General features: G+C 41.7%; 1 protein-coding gene across 1 annotated transcript in view; it reads right to left on the bottom strand.

The window, feature by feature from the left end:
- The window catches only part of LOC121578881 (zinc finger SWIM domain-containing protein 7-like), an 82,594-nt gene extending 63,001 nt beyond the window's left edge, over nt 1-19,593 (bottom strand). The window contains exons 1-2 of the mRNA XM_041893202.1: nt 19,574-19,593; nt 17,708-17,810 (exon numbers count right to left, since the gene is read on the bottom strand). Coding sequence (XP_041749136.1) covers nt 17,708-17,810; nt 19,574-19,593 — 123 coding nt within the window. The remainder of the gene's footprint in view (nt 1-17,707; nt 17,811-19,573) is intronic.
- Between the last annotated feature and the right edge of the window lie 6,010 nt (nt 19,594-25,603).

The raw sequence follows: 25,603 nt of genomic DNA, 5'->3' as shown, positions 1-25,603 counted from the left end.
TAGATGTATACTATATTTAAAAATGTATATCCCTCATCTACACAAAATTGAAAGCTCTCTCTCACTACCCCTGCTCATAGACCCCCGGTCGGCTCTGGGATATGCAACCATTTCCCCTCTCACTCACTTAACGCAGCACCTTTTCAAACACAAAAATGCACACCACATGGTTGACTGTGGAAGAAATGGGCCGAGCGTGCAAACGCACCCGCATCTGCCGCAAGGGGGAAAGGACGCCAGAGAGAACACAGGACCAACCACCACAACCATCCGCCAAAACAACAACCTCCCGCCAAAAAAGCCATGTTCTAATTATTTGTATTTAAAGATGTATTATTCTGCTTGTTATGTCGTTTTATCCTTTTATAAAATACTATACTTACTATAAATGTTATTTAATATTACAATCCCTATCATTGCTAGTATCAGGTGCTCCAATATTCGACTCCTCTATTACAACTTTTAGAATAGCCATGGAGTAGTCTTTGTGTCTCTGAACATTTGGTTGTCAATATATAGTTTATCCACCACGAGTGCAACACGTTTCCCTTTCAATCTGTTTTCCTTGAAGATTGGATACAGAACTTTGCGCCTTTCTACAATCTCCCTCGGGAACTGATCATTCATGCCTATTTTCGTGCCAGCAAGTCTTTTTCCTAGGCTTTTCACCATAGCTTTATCCTTAAAAAAAGCAAATTTGGCAACGATTGGGCGCTCATATTTCTGTCCTCTTTTTCCGAAACGGTGTACACGTTCGAGTTGGATTTATCGACAGCCTCGAGTGGGATTTGTAGCGCTGTATGCAGGAAGTCCTTCATAATATTCTCTGTTATTTCTCCCTCCTTTTCCTGAATACCCATAAGTACTAGATTTTCCCTCATCGATCTAGTTTGGATGTCTAGTAACGCTTCTCTCAGAAGGTTGTTCTCCTTTTTTAGTTCCCTAACGTCCGTTTCCATTTTAGAGACTGTCACTTTTAATTCTTAAAAGTTTACCTCATATTTGTTTTTGTTTAATTCTGCTTTGCCACTAAAAGCATAATAAACACTGACAACTAAAATATTGTGTTATTGTTATGCTGATTATAATAATAATAATAATAATAATAATAATGGGGTGGGGGGTAATTTTTTTCACCCCAAAAGGCTCTTTGAGGAACCATTAAGGGTTGCAACACTTCCCACAAACAAGTCACTTGCAGCTGAAACAGATGTTGTTCAGAGTGCATCTGCCCACCTTGCAGCTTCTCTTCCCCGGGAGCTGTGTGCAATTTTGCTCGTGTAACGGCTCGCGTGGAATCTTTGCTGCTGCCTTGGCCCTCATATGTCTCTCACGTAGCCCGTGTGCCAGACTCATGATGAAGTCACTCCTGCTCATGGTGTTGTTCATGCACTGCTTGAGTCAATAATGTTGTAGAAAACAGCAACAGGCCAGTGGCAAGTTCCTCTCACCTAGTACAGCCATGCCAGCTGATCCGAAACATTATCAGACACTCGCTCACTTGCTACCCGATATGGATCCTTTCCCAGATATGGAAAGCCGTTCAGCATGAATCAGAATAATAATAATCAGAGATGTCATGATCCATTTATTCCCCGCCATCTGAGTTGTTTTCATTCAGATTTTGTAGTCTTGGTCTTGCCATTGCAAATGACTCACGCTCTCACTGTGTAGCCTACACCCAGGGCAGGCTTCATGCAGGGGTTTACCAGGGCTGAAGCCCCTGGGCCCAGGCCCGTGGGGGGCCCAAGAGAAAGCAAAACATTAAATACTAATAATATCTACCTCAAAACATTACAGAGGAAATATATACTGTATATATTATATATACAGTATATATTATATATGTATTATATAGGGCCTAATTTTTTTTACTGCAACCGCCAACCGCAGGAGGACTCAGGAGCCCGCTCTCAATGAGTGTAGACCGCCTGCTGCTGCCGCTCTGCTAATTATCAGATGGGGGAGGAGAGGAGGTAGGGGGCCCTGCCTTGATTGGGTAACTGATTCATAAAAATGTTTAAATAAACTGCATAATAAATAAATGTGACTGGTCAATTGTGTGAGTCAAGGGCTGGGCCCCAGCCTGTAGGTGGCCCAATATGTTATTTTTTTATTATTATTATTTTTTATCCAACCACAGGAGCCCGCTGTCAACGTTCAAAATACACCAGAGAGCATAATTTAGCCACAGAGGATCAATAGTGTATAAAAAATAACTGTGGATTAAGTTTTATAACAAGCGCATACAGATATCTGCCAAAATAAAGGAAACACCAACATAAAGTGTCTTAAAAGGGTGTTGGGCCACCATGAGCTACCAGAAAAGCTTCAATACACCATGGCATAGATTCTACAAGTGGACCTAAACCATGACAGGAAAATACACCCCACACCATAACATATACTTGGTTACTCAAATGTTTCCTTTATGTTGGCAGTTACCACAGTTTGGGCATCATGCACGCCAAATATACATTTCATTGTGGCCATTGACATATAATCCATAGAAGGGTTTTGTAACCTCTTACCCTGGCAATTTGACTGTTAAATTCATGGGAACACTAGCAGTGGCTGCCAGTCCTAACTTCAATGGGAACTGCCATCTATGGATTATATTTCCATGGTTGGTTGCGGCTGTTGGTTTGCCTTTTGCAGATTTCAAAATACAATCGCGGGAAAAACGTACAGTTCAGAAAGCAAATGCCTACTGCTGAAAAGAGGAGACTAATCTGTCTGTAGAACCAATATATTTTTTTTCTTCTCAACAGCTCCTAATTATTAGCTAACAGCAGCACTGTTTTTCAAAGTAGCTCATCTGGAGATAGGCTACTGGCACGACAAGCGCACCGGCCATCACCATGAGTAGCCTATGGCTTCATCTTCATCATTAGGTAAATCAGTGTACCACTGGAAATTATATTTAGTAGCCTACAATAGCCCATGATACAGTGAGGGAAAAAAGTATTTGATCCCCTGCTGATTTTGAACGTTTGCCCACTGACAAAGACATGATCAGTCTATAATTTTAATGGTAGGTTTATTTGAATAGTGAGAGACAGAATAACGACAAAAAAATCCAGAGAAACGCATGTCAAAAAGGTTGTAAATTGATTTGCATTTTAATGAGGGAAATAAGTATTTGACCCCTCTGCAAAACATGACTTCAGTACTTGGTGGCAAAACCCTTGTTGGCAATCACAGAGGTCAGACGTTTCTTGTAGTTGGCCACCAGGTTTGCACACATCTCAGGAGGGATTTTGTTCCACTCCTCTTTGCAGATCTTCTCCAAGTCATTAAGGTTTTGAGGCTGACCTTTGGCAACTCGAACCTTTAGCTCCCTCCACAGATTTTCTATGGGATTAAGGTCTGGATACTGGCTAGGCCACTCCAGGACCTTAATGTGCTTCTTCTTGAGCCACTCCTTTGTTGCCTTGGCCGTGTGTTTTCGGTCATTGTCATGCTGGAATACCCATCCACGACCCATTTTCAATGCCCTGGCTGAGGGAAGGAGGTTCTCACCCAAGATTTGACGGTACATGGCCCCGTCCATCGTCCCTTTGATGCGGTGAAGTTGTCCTGTCCCCTTAGCAGAAAAACACCCCCAAAGCATAATGTTTCCACCTCCATGTTTGACGGTGGGGATGGTGTTCTTGGGGTCATAGGCAACATTCCTCCTCCTCCAAACACGGCGAGTTGAGTTGATGCCAAAGAGCTCGATTTTGGTCTCATCTGACCACAACACTTTCACCCAGTTCTCCTCTGAATCATTCAGATGTTCATTGGCAAACTTCAGATGGCCCTGTATATGTGCTTTCTTGAGCAGGGGGACCTTGCGGGCTCTGCAGGATTTCCGTCCTTCACGGCGTAGTGTGTTACCAATTGTTTTCTTGGTGACTATGGTCCCAGCTGCCTTGAGATCATTGTCAAGATCCTCCCGTGTAGTTCTGGGCTGATTCCTCACCGTTCTCATGATCATTGCAACTCCACGAGGTGAGATCTTGCATGGAGCCCCAGGCCGAGGGAGATTGACAGTATTTTGTGTTTCTTCCATTTGCAAATAATCGCACCAACTGTTGTCACCTTCTCACCAAGCTGCTTGGCCATTCCAGCCTTCTGTAGGTCTACAATCTTGTCCCTGACATCCTTGGAGAGCTCTTTGGTCTTGGACATGGTGGAGAGTTTGGAATCTGATTGATTGATTGCTTCTGTGGATAGGTGTCTTTTAAACAGGTAACAAACTGAGATTAGGAGCACTCCCTTTAAGAGTGTGCTCCTAATCTCAGCTCGTTACCTGTATAAAAGACACCTGGGAGCCAGAAATCTTTCTGATTAAGAGGGGGTCAAATACTTATTTCCCTCATTAAAATGCAAATCAATTTATAACATTTTTGACATACGTTTTTCTGGATTCTTTTGTTGTTATTCTGTCTCTCACTGTTCAAATAAACCTACCATTAAAATTATAGACTGATCATTTCGTTGTCAGTGAGCAAACGTACAAAATCAGCAACGGATCAATTACTTTTTTCCCTCACTGTATATATACTGTATATATATTTCCTCATAATATTGTACAATCTGTGTGTTGCTTCATTGGCCTGGTCTACTGTTGGTTTGAATTCAAGACCAGATTGATCTCAGTTTGTCAGTCAGAGTAGCCACTCATTTCGGTCATTTGTGGGGTATTAAAAAAGATTAGGCTAAAGTCTTCTGTCATGTAAATGCATCATAGGGCCATATTTCTGTATTTTGAAAGTTACATACAGTGGGGGAAAAAAGTGTTTAGTCAGCCACCAATTGTGCAAGTTCTCCCACTTAAAAAGATGAGAGAGGCCTGTAATTTTCATCATAGGTACACGTCATGTATGACAGACAAATTGAGAAAAAAAATTCCAGAAAATCACATTGTAGGATTTTTAATGAATTTATTTGCAAATTATGGTGGAAAATAAGTATTTGGTCACCTACAAACAAGCAAGATTTCTGGCTCTCACAGACCTGTAACTTCTTCTTTAAGAGGCTCCTCTGTCCTCCACTCGTTACCTGTATTAATGGCACCTGTTTGAACTTGTTATCAGTATAAAAGACACCTGTCCACAACCTCAAACAGTCACACTCCAAACTCCACTTTGGCCAAGACCAAAGAGCTGTCAAAGGACACCAGAAACAAAATTGTAGACCTGCACCAGGCTGGGAAGACTGAATCTGCAATAGGTAAGCAGCTTGGTTTGAAGAAATCAACTGTGGGAGCAATTATTAGGAAATGGAAGACCACTGATAATCTCCCTCGATCTGGGGCTCCACGCAAGATCTCACCCCGTGGGGTCAAAATGATCACAAGAACGGTGAGCAAAAATCCCAGAACCACATGGGGGACCTAGTGAATGACCTGCAGAGAGCTGGGACCAAAGTAACAAAGCCTACCATCAGTAACACACTACGCCGCCAGGGACTCAAATCCTGCAGTGCGAGACGTGTCCCCCCTGCTTAAGCCAGTACATGTCCAGGCCCATCTGAAGTTTGCTAGAGTGCATTTGGATGATCCAGAAGAGGATTGGGAGAATGTCATATGGTCAGATGAAACCAAAATAGAACTTTTTGGTAAAAACTCAACTCGGTCGTGTTTGGAGGACAAAGAATGCTGAGTTGCATCCAAAGAACACCATACCTACTGTGAAGCATGGGGGTGGAAACATCATGCTTTGGGGCTGTTTTTCTGCAAAGGGACCAGGACGACTGATCCGTGTAAAGGAAAGAATGAATGGGGCCATGTATTGTGAGATTTTGAGTGAAAACCTCCTTCCATCAGCAAGGGCATTGAAGACGAAACGTGGCTGGGTCTTTCAGCATGACAATGATCCCAAACACACCGCCCGGGCAACGAAGGAGTGGCTTCGTAAGAAGCATTTCAAGGTCCTGGAGTGGCCTAGCCAGTCTCCAGATCTCAACCCCATAAAAAATCTTTGGCGGGAGTTGAAAGTCTGTGTTGCCCAGCGACAGCCCCAAAACATCACTGCTCTAGAGGAGATCTGCATGGAGGAATGGGCCAAAATACCAGCAACAGTGTGTGAAAACCTTGTGAAGACTTACAGAAAACGTTTGACCTGTGTCATTGCCAACAAAGGGTATATAACAAAGTATTGAGAAACTTTTGTTATTGACCAAATACTTATTTTCCACCATAATTTGCAAATAAATTCATAAAAAATCCTACAATGTGATTTTCTGGAATTTTTTGTCTCATTTTGTCTGTCATATTTGACGTGTACCTATGATGAAAATTACAGGCCTCTCTCATCTTTTTAAGTGGGAGAACTTGCACAATTGGTGGCTGACTAAATACTTTTTTCCCCCACTGTATCTTGAAAACGTAATTGCTGTCATGCAAAACATTTGGGACTATATCAACAATGGACTAATGAAACAAATACCAAAATATAGTTTTTGGGGGGAGTTTTCCTTTAATCCGGCCCTGCCTACTCCAAGTAGGCACAGAGTAGACTAATACAACTGCTTGGATTCGGTGGACTGATACAGACTACACCGTATTGAGATTATAATTAGAATAGATGAATACAATAGAATGGCCCGCCCTGTTCTTCATTCACAATTGGTGATTACATCATTATGCATAATTTCCCTTCCCCTCACTCATCAACTCACCCATTCTCCCCCATCATACTATACGTCATGTATTTAATCTGTTGTTATATGTGTGAAATACGTTTCGGTATAGTTTAGGTTCAGTTTCGAGGCAATTATCAGGGTGATTATCAACTGGGCATGGCACATTCAACTATCAGAGAAGGAGCGAAGCAGGCCAGGGAAAACCATAAAAAAAATGACATGCCCTCCTAAAACTGGTTATAACTCCAGTTCTGTTTGTGATATTAAGATTCTAACAACGACTGTGTTATATAGACTTATTTAGGAAAAGTCAAAGATGAGGGGGACATGACTTTAAAAATGACAGAGTAATTAAACATTGAAATTAGTTTTGAGTCATTATGATGCTCTCTGCCTTTCTAGTGTTCATATACACAATCACAAATAAAACCATTAACATTTAATTTAGGTAGGTCATAAAAAACATGATCAAGGCAATTTATTTCAAAAGAACAGAATATTTTACAGTAAGAATATAATGGAATATCCCAAATGGCTATTGCTGATTGTCACGATTAGCCTACTCACATGAGGAATGCATGGAGCTACGGTTATTCTTAGGAAAAAGTTATATTTTGAAACAGAGACCATCTGTGCAATTTGTACAGTTGTTTGGCAAAAATAGGTTTATTAGCCCATGCAGGCAGGCCTACGTCTGGCCTGCATGGACCTCTGTAGGATGATATGGAAGAAGTGCTATTTGGTAAGCTCCTTGCTTCTTTGTCATTGCACGCAGTCAATGCACACTGCACAGGTCATCAGTCTCTTCATTCTCTATTTAAGTGATAATGCACGGGTGTATATTAGCACGGGTGTTGTTAGGCCCGAGACGAATTCGAAGGCCAGCAAACCGTGCCAATATATCCTCCAAACACCAGCTTCGAGGGCATTATCACTTTTATACAACAGGCTACCAACATATTCAAATAATGATTGACATATTTTCATAAAAAAAGTTATTTTGCTGAATTTATTCATACTATTTCATCCTTCCACAAGATATAGTCCCGACACAGATCTAAGGTTGCTACCCATTTACATTTTACATTTTTAGTCATTTAGCAGACGCTCTTATCCAGAGCGACTTACAGTTAGTGAGTGCATACATTTATTTTTTTATTTTTTCATACTGGCCCCCCGTGGGAATCGAACCCACAACCCTGGCGTTGCAAACGGCATGCTCTACCAACTGAGCTACATCCCCTGCCGGCCATTCCCTCCCCTACCCTGGGCCAATTGCGCGCCACCCCATGGGTCTCACGGTCGCGGCCGGCTACGACAGAGCCTGGATTCGAACCAGGATCTCTAGTGGCACAGCGATGCAGTACCTTAGACCATTGCATTGACCATAGTAACACAATATAATAGTATTTTCTTCTGTGGTATAGACAGAGAGGCCTACCCAAGCCAGCTGGTCGTTCTTTCTATCGATTCGGTTGCCAGAGACACGACCCAGTTGTTTAGTCTTTTTGTTCTGTATCTATGGGCGCGAGCGACCCAGTCGTTTGTTCTAAATGTTCCATTGCCATACTGGCTGGCAACGTTCTTATCCCTTGCTTGCTAGCTAGCCAACTACGGCTAATTTACAGTCACGTCAAACAGTGGTATATAATGTCTAGATGCTTTTTATAGTAGAGATACATTTTATAAATTGCCTGGCTGGGCTGATGAGAAGTGGATTGCGCATTGAGATGGAACAGCGTAAATAGGCATTAACCAATAAGCATCCAGGATTAGACCCACCCGTTGTATAATTGACAGTTGATAATATTGTCACCCATTGTCAATTTAATCTTGTCTTTAGGCCACATCTATTATTATTATATGTGTGAAATTAGTTTCAATATAGTTTAGGTGTAGTTTGGACGGGCCAACTGGGCAGGCAACTGTTGTCTTACAGTGAGAAAATACACTATAATTTTATTTTAGTATTTAAAGTCTATGCACTTCAGGATCAATCAATACATTTCCCAACTGATTACAATTTGCATTTGGTGTCCTGAGGTTTCTTATGACCTATTTTAACATAATAAATACATTAATTTAGCAATATTTATACAATTTAAATATAAATGACCATCATGGCCATTTTAGTTGTTATGTTATGGAATTCTGGTGCTCTGAGTGTTAAAACATTTCTTCAATTTAATTTATTGTAGCAAAACCTAATAATTTTTTTTGTTGTTCTGTTCATAAATATGGATCCCCCCTGTTAAGAAACAGTGTAGTCTTGACTTAGTTACAGTAGACATACACTACATGTCAAAAGTTTTAGAATACCTACTCATTCAAGGGTTTTTCTTTATTTTTACTATTTTCTACACTGTAGAATAATAGTGAAGACATCAAAACTATGAAATAACACATATGGAATCATGTAGTAACCAAAAAAGTGTTAAACAAATCAAAATATATTTTATATTTGAGATTCTTCAAATAACCACCATTTGCCTTAATGACAGCTTTACACAATCTTGGCATTCTTTCAACCAGCTTCACCTGGAATGTTTTTCCAACAGTCTTGAATGAGTTCCCACATATGCTGAGCATTTGTTGGCTGCTTTTCCTTTACTCTGCGGTCCGACTCATCCCAAACCATCTCAATTTGGTTGAGGTTGGGGGATTGTGGAGGCCAGGTCATCTGATGCAACACTCCATCACTCTCCTTCTTGGTAAAATAGCCCGTACACAGCCTGGAGGTGTGTTGGGTCACTGTCCTGTTGAAAAACAAATGATAGTCCCACTAAGCCCAAACCAGATGGGATGGCGTATCGCTGCAGAATGCTGTGGTAGCCATGCTGGTTAAATCACAGACAGTGTCACCAGCAAAGCACCCCCACACCATAACACCTCCTCCTCCATGCTTTACGGTGGGAAATACACATGCAGAGACCATCCGTTCACCCACACCGCGTCTCACAAAGACACAGCGGTTGGAACCAAAAATCTCAAATTTGGACTCCAGACCAAAGGACACATTTCCACCAATATAATGTCCATTGCTCGTGTTTCTTGGCCTGCAATTTCTGAGGCTGGTAACTCTAATGAACTTATCCCCTGCAGCAGAGGTAACTCTGGGTCTTCCATTCCTGTGGCGGTCTTCATGAGAACCAGATTCATCATAGCGCTTGATGTTTTTTTTGACTGCACTTGAAGAAACTTTCAAAGTTCTTGAAATGTTCTGTATTGACTGACTTTTACCAAATAGGGCTATCTTCTGTATACCACCCCAAACTTGTCATAACACAACTGATTGGCTCAAACGCCACTAATTAACTTTTAAGAAGCCACACCTGTTAATTGAAATGCATTCCAGGTGACTACCTCATGAAGCTGGTTGAGAAAATGCCAAGAGTGTGCAAAGCTGTCATCAAGGCAAAGGGTGGCTATTTGAAGAATCTCAAATATAAAATATATTTTGATTTGTTTAATACTTTTTTGATTACTACATGATTCCATAAAACCCTTGAATAAGTAGGTGTTCTAAAACTTTTGACCGATAGTGTATCAAAAGGGGGCTGATGTTGCTACACATATCAGGTCTAATCCTTACAACTGCAGAGAGCTAAATGTATATGCTTAATTGTTCATAATATTCCAAATATTAGCCAATATTAAGTCCCAATGTTGTGGACAAATGTTTTGGATTTAAGACCTACCTACAAGGTCGGATACTTGATGAGATACAGTACGTCAACAATAATTTTACAGCATAAAAAAAAGAAAATGCTTTCCAAGTATTATGCCCTTTGAAAAGCTGCTACAAAAGAGCACATTGCTATTCCACCTTAAACTTTTCCCTGATACTCTGTGCCCTGTCACAACCAATGGGTCACAACTGTCAACCAGTAGACAACCCCATATTCTCACGGAAAAGGTCACCCAAAGTTATTGATGAGCCAATGTGGCAAACAAACAGTAGCAACCTATGAGCAGGGAAAGGCCATCTTATTCATTAGTTTCACAGCATACACAATCAAAAACAAAGACCAGAGCAACAAGTCCCCCAGCGGCTCCTCTCCCTAGGCCAGAGCTACAAAGTACATAGGACAAGGGGGTTAAAGTATTAGGCTAAACTCCTCAGACTAAGTTAGGTAGGTGTTATTGCAAGCTTCTCCTCAGAAGTGACGTCCAACTGGCTGTGTCATGGTTCCAGACACTAAATCTGGGGTCTGAAGTTTCTCTGACATCATAAAAGCATTGAGCTGCTGGACAGAGTCAGAGGCGTGGGTTGGTGAGATGACAATGGACAGACTCCTACATGATGCTGCTGACAGATTTACCCTAAATGATGCTCCTGGAATCTTTCTGGGAAATGTTTTCGTAAAGGCCGGGGCAGAGTACCCCTGGTAACATCTGTCCACCCAACAGCCTACAGAAGGTCTCCTAGCCAATTTTTATATGACTTTGGACAGAAATCCTCACACTTGTCTCATAAATGTCTTCTTGAATGAATGTATTCCATAAGTGGTGCTAAATGCCATACTACTGTACTGTAAATCAATCCATCTAAGACTGTGGAAGCAATGTGCAATCAATCCAACAGATTCATTCATCATGTGTCCTCAGGTACTGGGATAAGGAGCGTATTGTGTGTCCTTCACAGGCAGAAAGGTGATATCTGTAGTCATGATACAAAACAATCAGGTAGAGATAATTATCTGTAACTCCATGGGTTACGCCCTGGTTATGAGCGTGGAACACAGAGAGTAGGGCAGGTTTTTAACAATGATTTACAACTATAGATACAACTCTAGACCGCTACTACAAGATATCTTGGCAAGCATAACTAACTACCATCTGTGTAACTGAACACTGGGAAATTAGAAGAAGGGATAGCAGAAGAGAAGAAGAGGAGAAGGGAGTCTCATTTATCAACCTCTTGTCTCTATAAAACAAACTCATGAGAAAGGCCATGCAACATGGTTACTATTAGTTAGTATCCCACACTAGAACTATAGGAGCCTCTAGCCAGGGCTGACAACGTAATACAGACACTGGGCTGTAGGCTACTGTCTGACTAGGGATTCTGCAGCGAGGCATTTTAAAGAGAGAACATAAACACACTCTTTTTTTAAAATAAAACAATATGTCAATAGCCCTGGTTTTCATTTGGAGGGTTGCCAAATGGAAGAAAAATAGGATGCAGGTGCTGTGGCAATCCTCCAACACCATGATCACCATGACATTCAACGTTGTGCCACTTGGATGGTTGCCCCAGGTTGCATTGTTTTATTGCCCATTATACTGTAATTGACATGTTGATTAAAATCCCCCGGAGACCAAAGTTCAATTAAATTCAGAGAAGGACAAAGTATTCCCTCCTGGCTAAGAACTCAGGGGAGGAGGGAAACAAAAGGTCTTCCACTAATGAATAAGAGGAAACCTTGACTCTCAACTGTCCAAATATGGTCTACCCCCCCTCTGACCACAAAACAAGGCACCCTAACCTAAATGAAGACCAGTTTATCACAAACACAAAAACACCCACACACTTACGCACTTCCTCCCTCGGGATGTGTCCCAATACTTCTGAATGACCTCCTTTCCACCGTATGACAGAAAGGTCCAGGGGTGGATTGAAAACAATAGCTTGGTGACATTTGCTCTCAAATCACTTTCTCCCTAAAGATTAGTGGTCAAAAAGTAAAAGACAGGAGGAGAGAAAGTAATTTAAGAGGAATGACATAGCTTGCATTTCATGATTTTGGGGGTTTATGTTTTTATAGAACAACAGAGCCACGGTAATGAGTTACTCCAAATATATTGGAAGATAGCACAGCTCACTGATGGTGTACAGAATCTTTCCAGATCCTTGATATCCTTCGTATGCGCTTATTGACTGCCCTCTTCAATTCAAACCACAGAGCTCTATTTTCATGTCATCTGACCATAGCACTGCCTGCATTGGCACTTGGATTGAAACCATTGCTATGATCATATGACAAATGTATAAAAAACTGAAATATTACATTTACATAAGTATTCAGACCCTTTACTCAGTACTTTGTTGAAGCACCTTTGGCAGCGATTATAGCCGCAAGTCTTCTTGGGTATGACGCAAAAAGCTTGGCACACATGTATTTGGAGAGACTATTTTCAAGTCTCTCCAGAGATGTTCGATCGGGTTCAAGTCCAGGCTCTGGCTGGGCCACTCAAGGACATTCAGAGACTTGTCCCGAAGCCACCCCTGAGTTATCTTGGCTGTGTGATTAGGGTCATTGTCCTGTTGGAAGGTGAACCTTCGCCCCAGTCTGAGGTCCTGAGCGCTCTGGAGCAGGTTTTCACCAAGGATCTCTCTGTACTTTGCTCCGTTCATCTTTGCCTCGATCCTGACTAGTCTCCCAGTCCCTGCTGCTGAAAAAGATCTCCACAGCATGATGCTCCCACCACCATGCTTCACCGTAGGGATGGTGCCAGGTTTCCTCCAGACTTGATGCTTGGCATTCAGGCCAAAGAGTTCAATCTTGGTTTCATCAGACCAGAGAATCTTGTTTCTCATGGTCTGAGAGTCTTTAGGTGCCTTTCGGCAAACTCCAAGCGGGCGGTCATGTGCCTGATTGGTGGAGTGCTGCAGAGATGGTTGTCCTTCTGGAAGGTTCTCCCATCCCCACAGAGGAACTCTGGAGCTCTTTCAGAGTGACCATTGGGTTCTTGGTCACCTCCTTGACCAAGGCCCTTCTCTCCAGATTGCTCAGTTTGGCCGGGAGACCAGCTCTAGGAAGAGTCTTGGTGGTTCCAAACTTCTTCCATCTAAGAATGATGGAGGCCACTGTGTTATTGGGGACCTTCAATGCTGCAGAAATGTTTTGGTACCCTTCCCCAGATCTGTGCCTCGACACAATCCTGTCTTGGAGCTCTACGGACAATTCCTTCGACCTCATGGCTTGGTTTTTGCTCTGACATGCACTGTCAACTATGGGACCTTATATAGACATATGTGTGCCTTTCCAAATCATGTCCAATCAATTGAATTTACCACAGGTGGACTCCAAGCAATTTGTAGAAACATCTCAAGGATGATCAATGGAAACAGGATGCACCTGAGCTCAATTTTCGAGTCTCAAAGCAAAGGGTTTGAATACTTATAAATTTGCAAACATTTCTAAAAACCGGTTTTTGCTTTGTCATTATGGGGTAGATTAATGAGGATTTTATTTCATTTTATCCATTTTAGAATAAGGTTGTAATGTAAGAAAATGTGGAAAAAGTCAAGGGATCTGAATACTTTCCAAATGCACTGTATAAGCGCAGATGAAGGATATCAAGGATATGGAAAGATTCTGTATGGAGGAATGTTCTGAGATTCCTCCCAATGTGTTCTCCAATCTCATAAAACATTTTAGAAAAAGTCTCAGTGTCTTAAGTAATGAAAAAGTAATGAAAATAGGGGATACAATAATTTTGACCCCTATACTTTTGAGATTCTAAGCAATTTTATTGGTATAAAATAATATACTTTTTTAATTTTGGGTGGCATACAATATAGCTCAGTATTTGTATTATTTATTTTATACAGTCTTTTTTGCTCATCTTTATCAAGGGATCCAATCATTTCAGACCTGACAGTATGTTGTAAATGGTGTTATTGGATGACCTTCTTGTTTCTTTTTAGGCTTTCCAACACTTTATCTGTGTAGTAGGATTTGTGCTTTTCACTCGCATATGTTGTAATCACATCATTAAAAATATGTACATTTCTATGGAAATGTAGAACTGAATTTGTGCCCGGAACCACATCATATTATAGCCTAATCATTTCCAATAAACTGCACATAATTTGACCACAGAAGTCACCAAAACCTTGAGGGAAAGGGAATAAAACAATATCTTCCAAAGAAACAGAAACCGCTGTCTATATTCAGCCTCATTGTGTTTTTTTCTGTCCCATTATATAAAAGCTGTCGAAGGCATTTACAGGAAACTTAAGTCACAATGACCACAACTGAACTACACTGACTGGACTGGACAGGCCCTGCTATCAGCCAAGAGGATATGACCTACAGGGAGTCTGGGACTGGTACTGTAGGGAATGGTTATGGGTTTTCCATGAGAATAAGCATAGCAGTAATAAGCATAGTCCTGGCATTGATGTAAAGTGTTGGGAAGATAAAAGCTGCTCAAAGATGGTCAACATTCTCAAGACCTAGCTGTTAATTTCCCCCTCATTTTCAGACAATTTAGGATATCGCACATCCTTGGCTGAACGTGGTGTGCAACACCTTAAATTGTCCGAAAATACAAAAATGGTGGTGGGAAATGGTGTTCCATAAAGAAAGTACGCCTAGTTTTCCCGTTATTTTCCGCCTTCTTGCCATTAAAGCTAGTTAAGGAGGAAAATGATGCCTTTGCAGCCTAAATGGAGGATGTTTTATGTACAGTGAGCTCCACAAGTATTGGGGCAGTGAAATTTGTTGTTGTTTTGGCTCTGTACTCCAGCACTTTGATTATGAGATTAAAGTGTAGACTCAGCTTTAATTTGAGGGTATTTTCCCCCATATCGGGTGAACCGTTTAGAAATTACAGCACCTTTTGTACAAAGTCCCACCATTTTAGGGGACCAAAAGTATTGGAACAAATTCACTGAATGGTAAGAAATTGTAAGAATATGGTAGAAATTAATGGTAAATAATGTATTGTGTCATTTTGGAGTCACTTTTATTGTAAACAATAATAGAATATGTTTCTAAACACTTCTACATTAATGTGGATGCAACCATGATTACGGATAGTCCTGAGTGAATTGTGAATAATGATGAGTGTGAAAGTTACAGACGCACAAATATCATACCCCCCAAGACATGCTAACCTCTCACCATTAGAATAACTAAACTTGTACTACTTTAATACACATATAAGTGAATTTGTCCCAATACTATGTGCAAAAAGTGCTGTAATTTCTAAACGGTTCAACCGATATGGATGAAAATACCCTCAAGTTAAAGCTGACAGTCTGCACTTTAACCTCATATCATTTAAAATCCAAAGTGCTGTAGTACAGAGTCAAAACAACAACAAAATGTGTCACTGTCCCAATATTTTTGGAGCTCACTGTACGAGCTGGTCCACGGGGGACACGAGTGTATTACCGGCAACGCACATCAGGCCTAGACGATAGTGCAGATCTAGCGCCCATGCACTATCAGCTGACTAGGCCACATTAATAGTGAGTGCCACAGTAGATCAATTGCCCGCGAATCTGACTAAACTCGCAGTGCTCTCGCTTTTGTTAGTGTAACATCATGGAACAATATTGCAAATGTCTATTTCCTCAAGTGCTTTTGTGGACACAGTGTATCAGCCGTTTTGTTAAGAGTGAGTAGCCACAATTTATATTTTGAGACCCTACAAGTGTCACACAGCTTGTTTGGAGATGTGTGAATGTGAGATGGAGATTGTCTACCATAACTGCGTCGAGAGGTTGCGTGTAGCCTAGGCCTACACATGATAGTCAGCAACTCGATTTATAGACGCCATGTAAGTGATGTTTTCTATTGGAGACTTTATGCTGAGTAGCCTAATGGTATGCTGCTAGCGTTGAGATGACTTGTCTAATGTATGAATGAAGTCAACAGCACTGAGCCTTTTTCTATAATGTTTTATGAGATTGGAGAACACATTGGGACCATTCCTCCATATATAATATTTCCAGATCCTTGATATCCTTTGGTCTGCACTTGTGAACTGTCTTCTTCAATTCAAACCACATATGCATATGCATCCCACCGCTGGTGTGTGTGGTCAAATCCTTCTATTTTTCTCTTATATCACCATAACACCTGGTTCCAATCCAAGTGCCAATGCCATTTAGCAAGCTCTAGGCCAGGGATCATCAACTAGATTCAACCGCAAGGATTCTTTCTTGAGCGGATGGTCAGGGGGCCGGAACATAATTACAAATCATTTGTAGACCAGATATATTTGACCAAAACATAATCCTTTCAAACCTTGTTTACATTTGTATATGATCACATACAGTGGGGAGAACAAGTATATGATACACTGCCGATTTTGCAGGTTTTCCTACTTACAAAGCATGTAGAGGTCTGTAATTTTTATCATAGGTTCACTTCAACTGTGAGAGACGGAATCTAAAACTAAAATCCAGAAAATCACATTGTATGATTTTTAAGTAATTAATTTGCATTTTATTGCATGACATAAGTATTTGATCACCTACCAACCATTAAGAATTCCGGGTCTCACAGACCTGTTAGTTTTTCTTTAAGAAGCCCTCCTGTTCTCCACTCATTACCTGTATTAACTGCACCTGTTTGAACTCGTTACCTGTATAAAAGACACCTGTCCACACACTCAATCAAACAGACTCCAACCTCTCCACAATGGTCAAGACCAGAGAGCTGTGTAAGGACATCAGGGATAAAATTGTACACCTGCACAAGGCTGGGATGGGCTACAGGACAATAGGCAAGCAGCTTGGTGAGAAGTCGCCAGTTGGGGAACCCTGCTCTAGGCATTTACATTGGTTGGTTATTCTCAATAAGGCTTTTTTATGGCAACCCCTCCAAATAGCCTATTGGCATGGAGGTGGCCACTAATTGTAGATTAAGAGACTTGGTGACCCCAGGATGCAACCAAATTCTGTAATTCTCCACCTGTGGCCATTGGATTTTTCTTTGCCTCCAGAACAATCCTCCTCACTATGTGGGGGGACAAGTTACACGTGGTCCTCTACCAGGCAAGTTTACCACTGTTCCAGTGGCTTTAAACTTCTTCATTATTGCCTTAAAAATGGTGCCTGATTTAAGGTCAACAACCATTTGTCTATTTTTTGTTTGTGAGTTCTTTACCTTTCCCCAAGGGGATGAATGAAAAACGCATTTTACATAGTGTTACCTCATTTTTATACACCAGTGGCACAGGAAGCAATGGAAGCGCACAGTACAGTTTCTTAAAATTAGATTAACTTATAAATGCAAAATGTTCATGCAGATTGTATTTTGTTTCATTTTATTTCTGAGAATCTTTAGGGATGACAATATTAAACCCTAGTACAAAGTGGTTAGCAGATGTTTACCTGATATGCTGTCCGTCCACTGGGGGATGAGACACAGGTGACAGAGCGCTGGTCCACCAGGTCCAGGGCCTGCAGGGCACAGGAGCCAAACACAAACCTTAGCCTGGGAGAGAGACAGGGACAGGGGACAGGCAGGGAGAGGGACCCATATTAAGGCTAGCCATGGACTGTCGTAGCACTTTTAATGAAAATACTTTCATTTAAACAAACACCTGAGTAAGAGAGCGACTGAGACAGTAAGCCTGATGGCATCATTCCTAACACACTCAGCTAATTATCTAAGGGAAAGCAGGTAACAAAAGACTGAAGAGGGAGGAAGAAGTGCTAAACCAGGCAAATGACCCTTCAGGATTAACAACACACAGGACAGGATGTGACCCAGCCACAGCTATCTTTCCTCTTGTCTATGATGCAAATATAGTCTACCAGTGATGACTAAGCCAGGCTGAGTGATACTCTGAGGGGGCGAGAGTAATAAGGAGAGAGAATTCCCAGAATCTACACACAGAGGAAATCTCAGTGGCGCAAAGGAAAGAGAGAAATAACTAAAAACCTGTTAGAATTTAATCCATGGCAAAATGTTGAAGGGAGAATATGGCTGGCTGATACAATTAATGGAACAGTTTTCAGTCCAATGCGAGTTGTCTTCAGACAAACATCTGTGTTGCCTCAACAGATGTGATAAAAACAGGAAACTCAGCCAAATGGTCAGTCATAACAAAGCCATAATAACAGTGCTATCTGCTGGCTGGCACACCCGACTAGAGATGTGTCTGCATAACATTCACAGATGAGATACAGGAACTAGTGTTTTTTTCAAGCTATAACTTACTTCGAGTTTTCTCTTATGTCTTCTGTATGTCTTTGAAATAAAGGCATCTCAGAACCTGCAAATGTGCCAGAGAAAAGTTTATGGGCAAAATGCCAACATTAAGGCATGAGATACAAAATGTATGATACAAAATGAAGCAGAAGTCTACCTGTAATCCATTAGAAGCTCGCATTATGTGTAGTGCATACTGGGATTGGGATATAGGTTGGTCAAAGTACTGAGTTGTTTACATTAGAGTTAGCCAATAGTAAAATAATAATAGCTACAGTACTTTGTATCCCTTTATTTTGGCAGTCACCTGTAATTCATTCAGTGCCTATAAAAAGTATATACCACCTTGGATATCTTCACATTTTATTGTGTTACAAAGATGAATGTGGAAAACCCCCACTAATATACCTTGATTAGATATGTAATAATAATAATAATAATATGCCATTGAGCAGACGCTTTTATCCAAAGCAACTTACAGTCATGTGTGCATACATTTTTATGTATGGGTGGTCCGGGAATCGAACCCACTACCTTGGCTTTACAAGCGCCGTGCTCTACCAGCTGAGCTACAGAGGACCATGTATTCACCTCCCTGAGTCAATACATGTTAGAAACAGCTTTGGCAGTGACTACAGCTGTGAGTCTTCTTGGGTAAGTCTCATAAGAGCTTTGCACACCTATACTGTGCAATATTTGCCCATTATTCTTTTCAAAATTATATCATCTCTGTCAAGTTGTTGGGGATCACGGCTAGACAGCAATTTTTAAGTCTTGCTCTAGATTTTCAAGCAGATTTAAGTCAAACTGTAATTTGGCCACTAAGGAGCATTCACTGTCCTCTTGGTAAGCAACTCCAGCATAGATTTGGCTTTGTGTTGTAGGTTATTGTCCTGCTAAAAGGCAAATTCCTCTCCCAGTGTCTGGTATAAAGCAGACTGAAGCAGGTTTTCCTCTAGGATTTTGCCTGTGCTTAGCTCCATCCCGTTTCTTTTCATCCTGAGAAACTCTCCAGGCTTTGCCGATGTCAACCATACCAATACCATGATGCAGCCACCACCATGCTTGAAAATAAGGAGGCAGTTACTCAGCGATGTGTTGTGTTGGATTTGCCCAAAATTAAGTCTTTCCATTTAGGCCAAAAAGTGTATTCCCTTGCCGTGTTTTTTTTTTTTTTTTGCAGTATACTTTAGTGCCTTGTTGCTTACAGTACATATGCATGTTTTGGAATATTTTTATTCTTAATATTTGTATTCTTATTTTCACTCTGTCATTTAGGTCATTATTGTGGAGTCACTACAATGTTGTTGATCCATCCTCAGTTTTCTCCCATCACAGCCATTGAACTATGTATCTGTTTTAAAATCACCAATGCGTTCATGGTGACATCCCTAAGTCCTGCAGCTCATTTCAGAAGGACGACTGCATCTTTGATGTGTCTGGGTGGTTTAATACATCATCCACAGCAAAATTATTAACTTGAACATGCTTAACGATATACTCAATGTCTGATTTGTTATTGTTACCCATCTACCAATCACTGCTCTTCTTTATGAGGCTTTCGAAAAAATCCCTGGTCTTTGTAATTGAATCTGTGCTTGAAATTCAATACTTGACTGAGGGACCTTACAGATGTGTTCGGAGAGTATTGAGACCCCTTGACTTTTTCCACATTTTGTTACGTTACAGCCTTATCCTAAAATTGATTTAATTTTTTTTATCATCAATCTACACAGAATACCCCATAATGACAAAGCGAAAACAGGTTTTTATTTAAAAAAATCAGACTTTTGCACATTTATAAAAAATAAAAAACAGAAATACCTAATTTACATAAGTATTCAGACCCTTTGCTATGAGACTCGAAATTGAGCTTAGGTGCATCCTGTTTCCATTTATCATCCTTGATTTGTTTCTACAACTTGATTGGAGTCCACCCCACCCCACGGGGGGCCAGTATGAAAAATGTATGCACTCACTAACTGTAAGTCGCTCTGGATAAGAGCGTCTGCTAAATGACTAAAATGTAAAATGTAAATTTGGAAAGGCACATGCCTGTCTATATAAGGTCCCGCAATTGACAGTGCATGTCAGAGCAAAAAACAAGCCATGAGGTCGAAATAATTGTCCGTAGAGCTCCGAGACAGGATTGAGCCGAGGCACAGATCTGGGGAAGTGTACCAAAAAATGTCTGCAGCATTGAAGGTCCCCAAGAACACAGTGGCCTCCATCATTCTTAAATGGAAGAAGTTTGGAACCACCAAGACTCTTCTTAGAGCTGGCCACCCGGCCAAACTGAGCAATCGGGGGAGAAGGGCCTTGGTCAGGGAGGTGACTAAGAACCCAATGGTCACTGACATAACTCCATAGTTCCTCTGTGGAGATGGGAGAATCTTCCAGAAGGACAAACATCTCTGCAGCACTCCACCAATCAGGCCTTTATGGTAGAGAGGCCAGATGGAAGCCACTCCTCAGTAAAAGGCACATGCCAGTTTGCTGAAAGGCACCTAAAGGACTCTCAGACCATGAGAAACAAGATTCTCTGGTCTGATGAAAGCAAGATTGAACTCTTTGGCCTGAATACCAAGCGTCATGTCTGGAGGAAACCTGGCACCATCCCTATGGTGAAGCATGGTGGTGGCAGCATCATGCTGTGGGGATATTTTTCAGTGGCAGGGACTGGGAGACTAGTCAGCATCGAGGGAAAGATGAACGGAGCAAAGTACAGAGAGATCCTTGATGAAAACCTGCTCCAGAGCGCAAAGGACCTCAGACTGGGGCAAAGGTTCACCTTCCAACAGGACAATGACCTTAAGCACACAGCCAAGACAACGCAGGAGTGGCTTCGGGACAAGTCTCTGAATGTCCTTGAGTGGCCCAGCCAGAGCCCGGACATGAACCCGATCGAACATCTCTGGAGAGACCTGAAAATAGCTGTGAAGCGACGCTCCCAATGCAACCTGACTCCCCAAATACAGGTGTGCCAAGCTACCCAAGAAGAATCGAGGCTGTAATCGCTGCCAAAGGTGCTTAAACAAAGTACTGAGTAAAGGGTCTTTAATATTTTTAAATAAAAACCTGTTTTTGCTTTGTCATTATGGGGTATTGTGTGTAGATTGATGAGGGGAAAAAACAATTTAATACATTTTAGAATAAGGCTTTAACGTAACAATATGTGGAAAAAGTCAAGGTGTCTGAATACTTTCCGAATGCACTGTATGGGGGACAGACAGGGTAGTCATAAAAAAATTATGTCAACCCCTATTATATACTTATGCAATGACTATATACATATACACTGCTCAAAAAAATAAAGGGAACACTTAAACAACACATCCTAGATCTAAAATAATGAAATAATCTTATTAAATACTTTTTTCTTTACATAGTTGAATGTGCTGACAACAAAACCACACAAAAATGATCAATGGAAATCAAATGTATCAACCCATGGAGGTCTGGATTTGGAGTCACCCTCAAAATTAAAGTGGAAAACCACACTACAGGCTGATCCAACTTTGATGTAATGTCCTTAAAACAAGTCAAAATGAGGCTCAGTAGTGTGTGTGGCCTCCACCTGCCTGTATGACCTCCCTACAATGCCTGGGCATGCTCCTGATGAGGTGGCGGATGGTCTCCTGAGGGATCTCCTCCCAGACCTGGACTAAAGCATCCGCCAACTCCTGGACAGTCTGTGGTGCAACGTGGCGTTGGTGGATGGAGCGAGACATGATGTCCCAGATGTGCTCAATTGGATTTAGGTCTGGGGAACGGGCGGGCCAGTCCATAGCATCAATGCCTTCCTCTTGCAGGAACTGCTGACACACTCCAGCCACATGAGGTCTAGCATTGTCTTGCATTAGGAGGAACCCAGGGCCAACCGCACCAGCATATGGTCTCACAAGGGGTCTGAGGATCTCATCTCAGTATCTAATGGCAGTCAGGCTACCTCTGGCGAGCACATGGAGGGCTGTGCGGCCCCCCAAAGAAATGCCACCCCACACCATGACTGACCCACCGCCAAACCGGTCATGCTGGAGGATGTTGCAGGCAGCAGAATGTTCTCCACGGCGTCTCCAGACTCTGTCACGTCTGTCACATGTGCTCAGTGTGAACCTGCTTTCATCTGTGAAGAGCACAGGGCGCCAGTGGCGAATTTGCCAATCTTGGTGTTCTCTGGCAAATGCCAAACGTCCTGCACGGTGTTGGGCTGTAAGCACAACCCCCACCTGTGGACGTCGGGCCCTCATACCACCCTCATGGAGTCTGTTTCTGACCGTTTGAGCAGACACACGCACATTTGTGGCCTGCTGGAGGTCATTTTGCAGGGCTCTGGCAGTGCTCCTCCTGCTCCTCCTTGCACAAAGGCGGAGGTAGCGGTCCTGCTGCTGGGTTCTTGCCCTCCTACGGCCTCCTCCAAGTCTCCCGATGTACTGGCCTGTCTCCTGGTAGCGCCTCCATGCTCTGGACACTATGCTGACAGACACAGCAAACCTTCTTGCCACAGCTCGCATTGATGTGCCATCCTGGATGAGCTGCACTACCTGAGCCACTTGTGTGGGTTGTAGACTCCGTCTCATGCTACCACTAGAGTGAAAGCACCACCAGCATTCAAAAGTGACCAAAACATCAGCCAGGAAGCATAGGAACTGAGAAGTGGTCTGTGGTCACCACCTGCAGAACCACTTCTTTATTGGGGGTGTCTTGCTAATTGCCTATAATTTCCACCTGTTGTCTATTCCATTTGCACAACAGCATGTGCAATTTATTGTCAATCAGTGTTGCTTCCTAAGTGGACAGTTTGATTTCACAGAAGTGTGATTGACTTGGAGTTACATTGTGTTGTTTAAGTGTTCCCTTTATTTTTTTGAGCAGTGTATATATATATTTGTTAGTTTTTTTGTACATCAATAAAAAAATAGTACAATTAAATCTATTTCAATCCTACTTTGTAACGCAGCAAAATGTAAAAAAAAGTTCAAGGGGGTGTAGACTTTCTATAGGCATACACACTGGTGATTTAATAGGATCTCTGTGTATGGGTGTGTGAAATGAATGTAAGGTATTTTTTATGTGTTTTCCCTCTGTATATTAGAAACTGACAAATTAATGTGGTAATGTTTGTTTTATTTTGTTACAATTTGGAACATAGGTAGGTGTTCCAAAATACAACAGTTGAATTGTAGCTACAGCTCCCGGAATTTGACAAAGTCTATGGGAGTATGGGAGATTCTCAATTGGAGAAAAGTCATTCCTCGACTCCTCCGCCCTCCTCTCCTCGGATCTCTGACCCGGAAAGTGGGCGCCATATGTAGGACAGTGTCAATCCTCGATTGCCTCCTCCGGCGGACGATACTCAGGTGTATCCTACCACGGAAGAGTTTTGAAATCCGCCACACCCCCTTAAATCAGCTGTTGTTTTTTTGGAAGAGAAAAGCCTGCTCACATTTAAAAATGATACGCTAAAAACGGTCAAAATGTATCTCCGCCCCATGGCAAAATGTGTTGAATTGCAGGAAATTAGCTTACAAATTGCAACATTTTCTTTCCGACAACAAGAGGTTTGTGAACAGTTTGGGGTCACATGGGTCGCGAGGTGGGGGTTTGTTACTACACCGATAAATTACAATATCCATCTGGACTTTTTGCCACCTAGGAAATGTGTGTGGCCTTCCCAAATAGTAGTTGAGTACCCCTGATCTACATCCATCCTTGACGCTGAGGCCTGCGTATGTTAGTACAACATTTCCTAAATAACACATCTTGCTATATAGAGAATTATATTAGAACTACCCTACTGAAAAAAACAGCATAGACCAGCCTTCATTTTCAAGCTGGTCCATGCTGGTTTATGCTGATCCATGCTCTTCTATGCTGGTCATGCTGGTCTGACCAGCATGGTCTAGCTGGTTAGGCTAGCTGACCAGCTGGTCAAGCTGGTGATGCTAGTGACCAGCTCTTGCTTGTATGCTGGTGATGCTGGTGACCAGCTCATACTGGTATGCTGGTGACCAGTTTATTGCTGGTATGCTGGTGACTAAGCTGGTCCATGCTGGTCTATGCTGGTCCAGCATGGTCTAGCGCCCTCAAACTCAACTCTGGACCTCAAAGCCAGTTCCACTGTGTTTTTTAATTGTTCCCCTCTAATCAGGGACTGATTTAGACCTGGGACACCAGGCGGGTGCAATTAATTATCAGGTAGAACAGAAAACCAGCAGGCTCCGGACCTTGTAGGGTAAGAGTTGAAAACCCCTGGTCTAACTGGTCAAGCCAGACTGGCAAAACCACGGCCTCAATTATCATATTTCCTAGCATGCTCTATTGCAGTTAGATTTTTAGAATTGTTTGTTTCAATATATTTTTTGTTGTGTTTTTGCATTGATTGATTAGTAAATGTTATGCACAAAGATAAATAACATACATTTTTCTAAACTAATCGAATCTGTTAGTTGGATTTATTGCACCCGTTACTGAAATGGTTGTTCCAGTTTAAATGGTTTGGTAGTCTCATTTACATATTCATCTTTCTAACCTTGACTGTCATTCTGAATGCAGATTGTGGGTGAATAAAAGTTCCTTGGATATCCCCAGTCTTGCTGGATTCCAATAGGAAAGTGGTTATCCCACTGGCTATAGGGTGAATGCACCAATTTGTAAGTCACTCTGGATAAGAGCGTCTGCTAAATGACGTAAATGTAAATGTAAATGTGTTTGACTCCGTTTCATTGATTCCATTCCAGCCATTACACTGAGCCCGTCCTATAGCTCCTCCCAACAAGCTCCTCTAATATCTACCTCTATCACTCCAGTGTCCCTGCAAAATCTGGTATTGGAACTGATCCTCTATATAGCTTTTTAATTTCTCGTGTTGTTATTTCTTATTTCTCGTGTGTTTTTGTTCTAACTTATGTTATTTTTAGTGCTACATTGATTACTGCATTGTTGGGTTTGGAGCTTGCAAGGAAGGCATTTCATTGTACTTGTGCACGTGACATTAAAATTTGAAATTTGAGTTGAGCGTTCCTCAGCTACATTTCTAGTTGAACAAGCAAGGCATATTGTTTTGTTTTCAC

This window comes from Coregonus clupeaformis, chromosome 13 (assembly GCF_020615455.1).
Source record: "Coregonus clupeaformis isolate EN_2021a chromosome 13, ASM2061545v1, whole genome shotgun sequence".
Lineage (NCBI taxonomy): Eukaryota > Metazoa > Chordata > Actinopteri > Salmoniformes > Salmonidae > Coregonus > Coregonus clupeaformis.
Note: the sequence above shows the minus strand (reverse complement) of the source record. Positions and strands in the feature narration are given on the sequence as shown.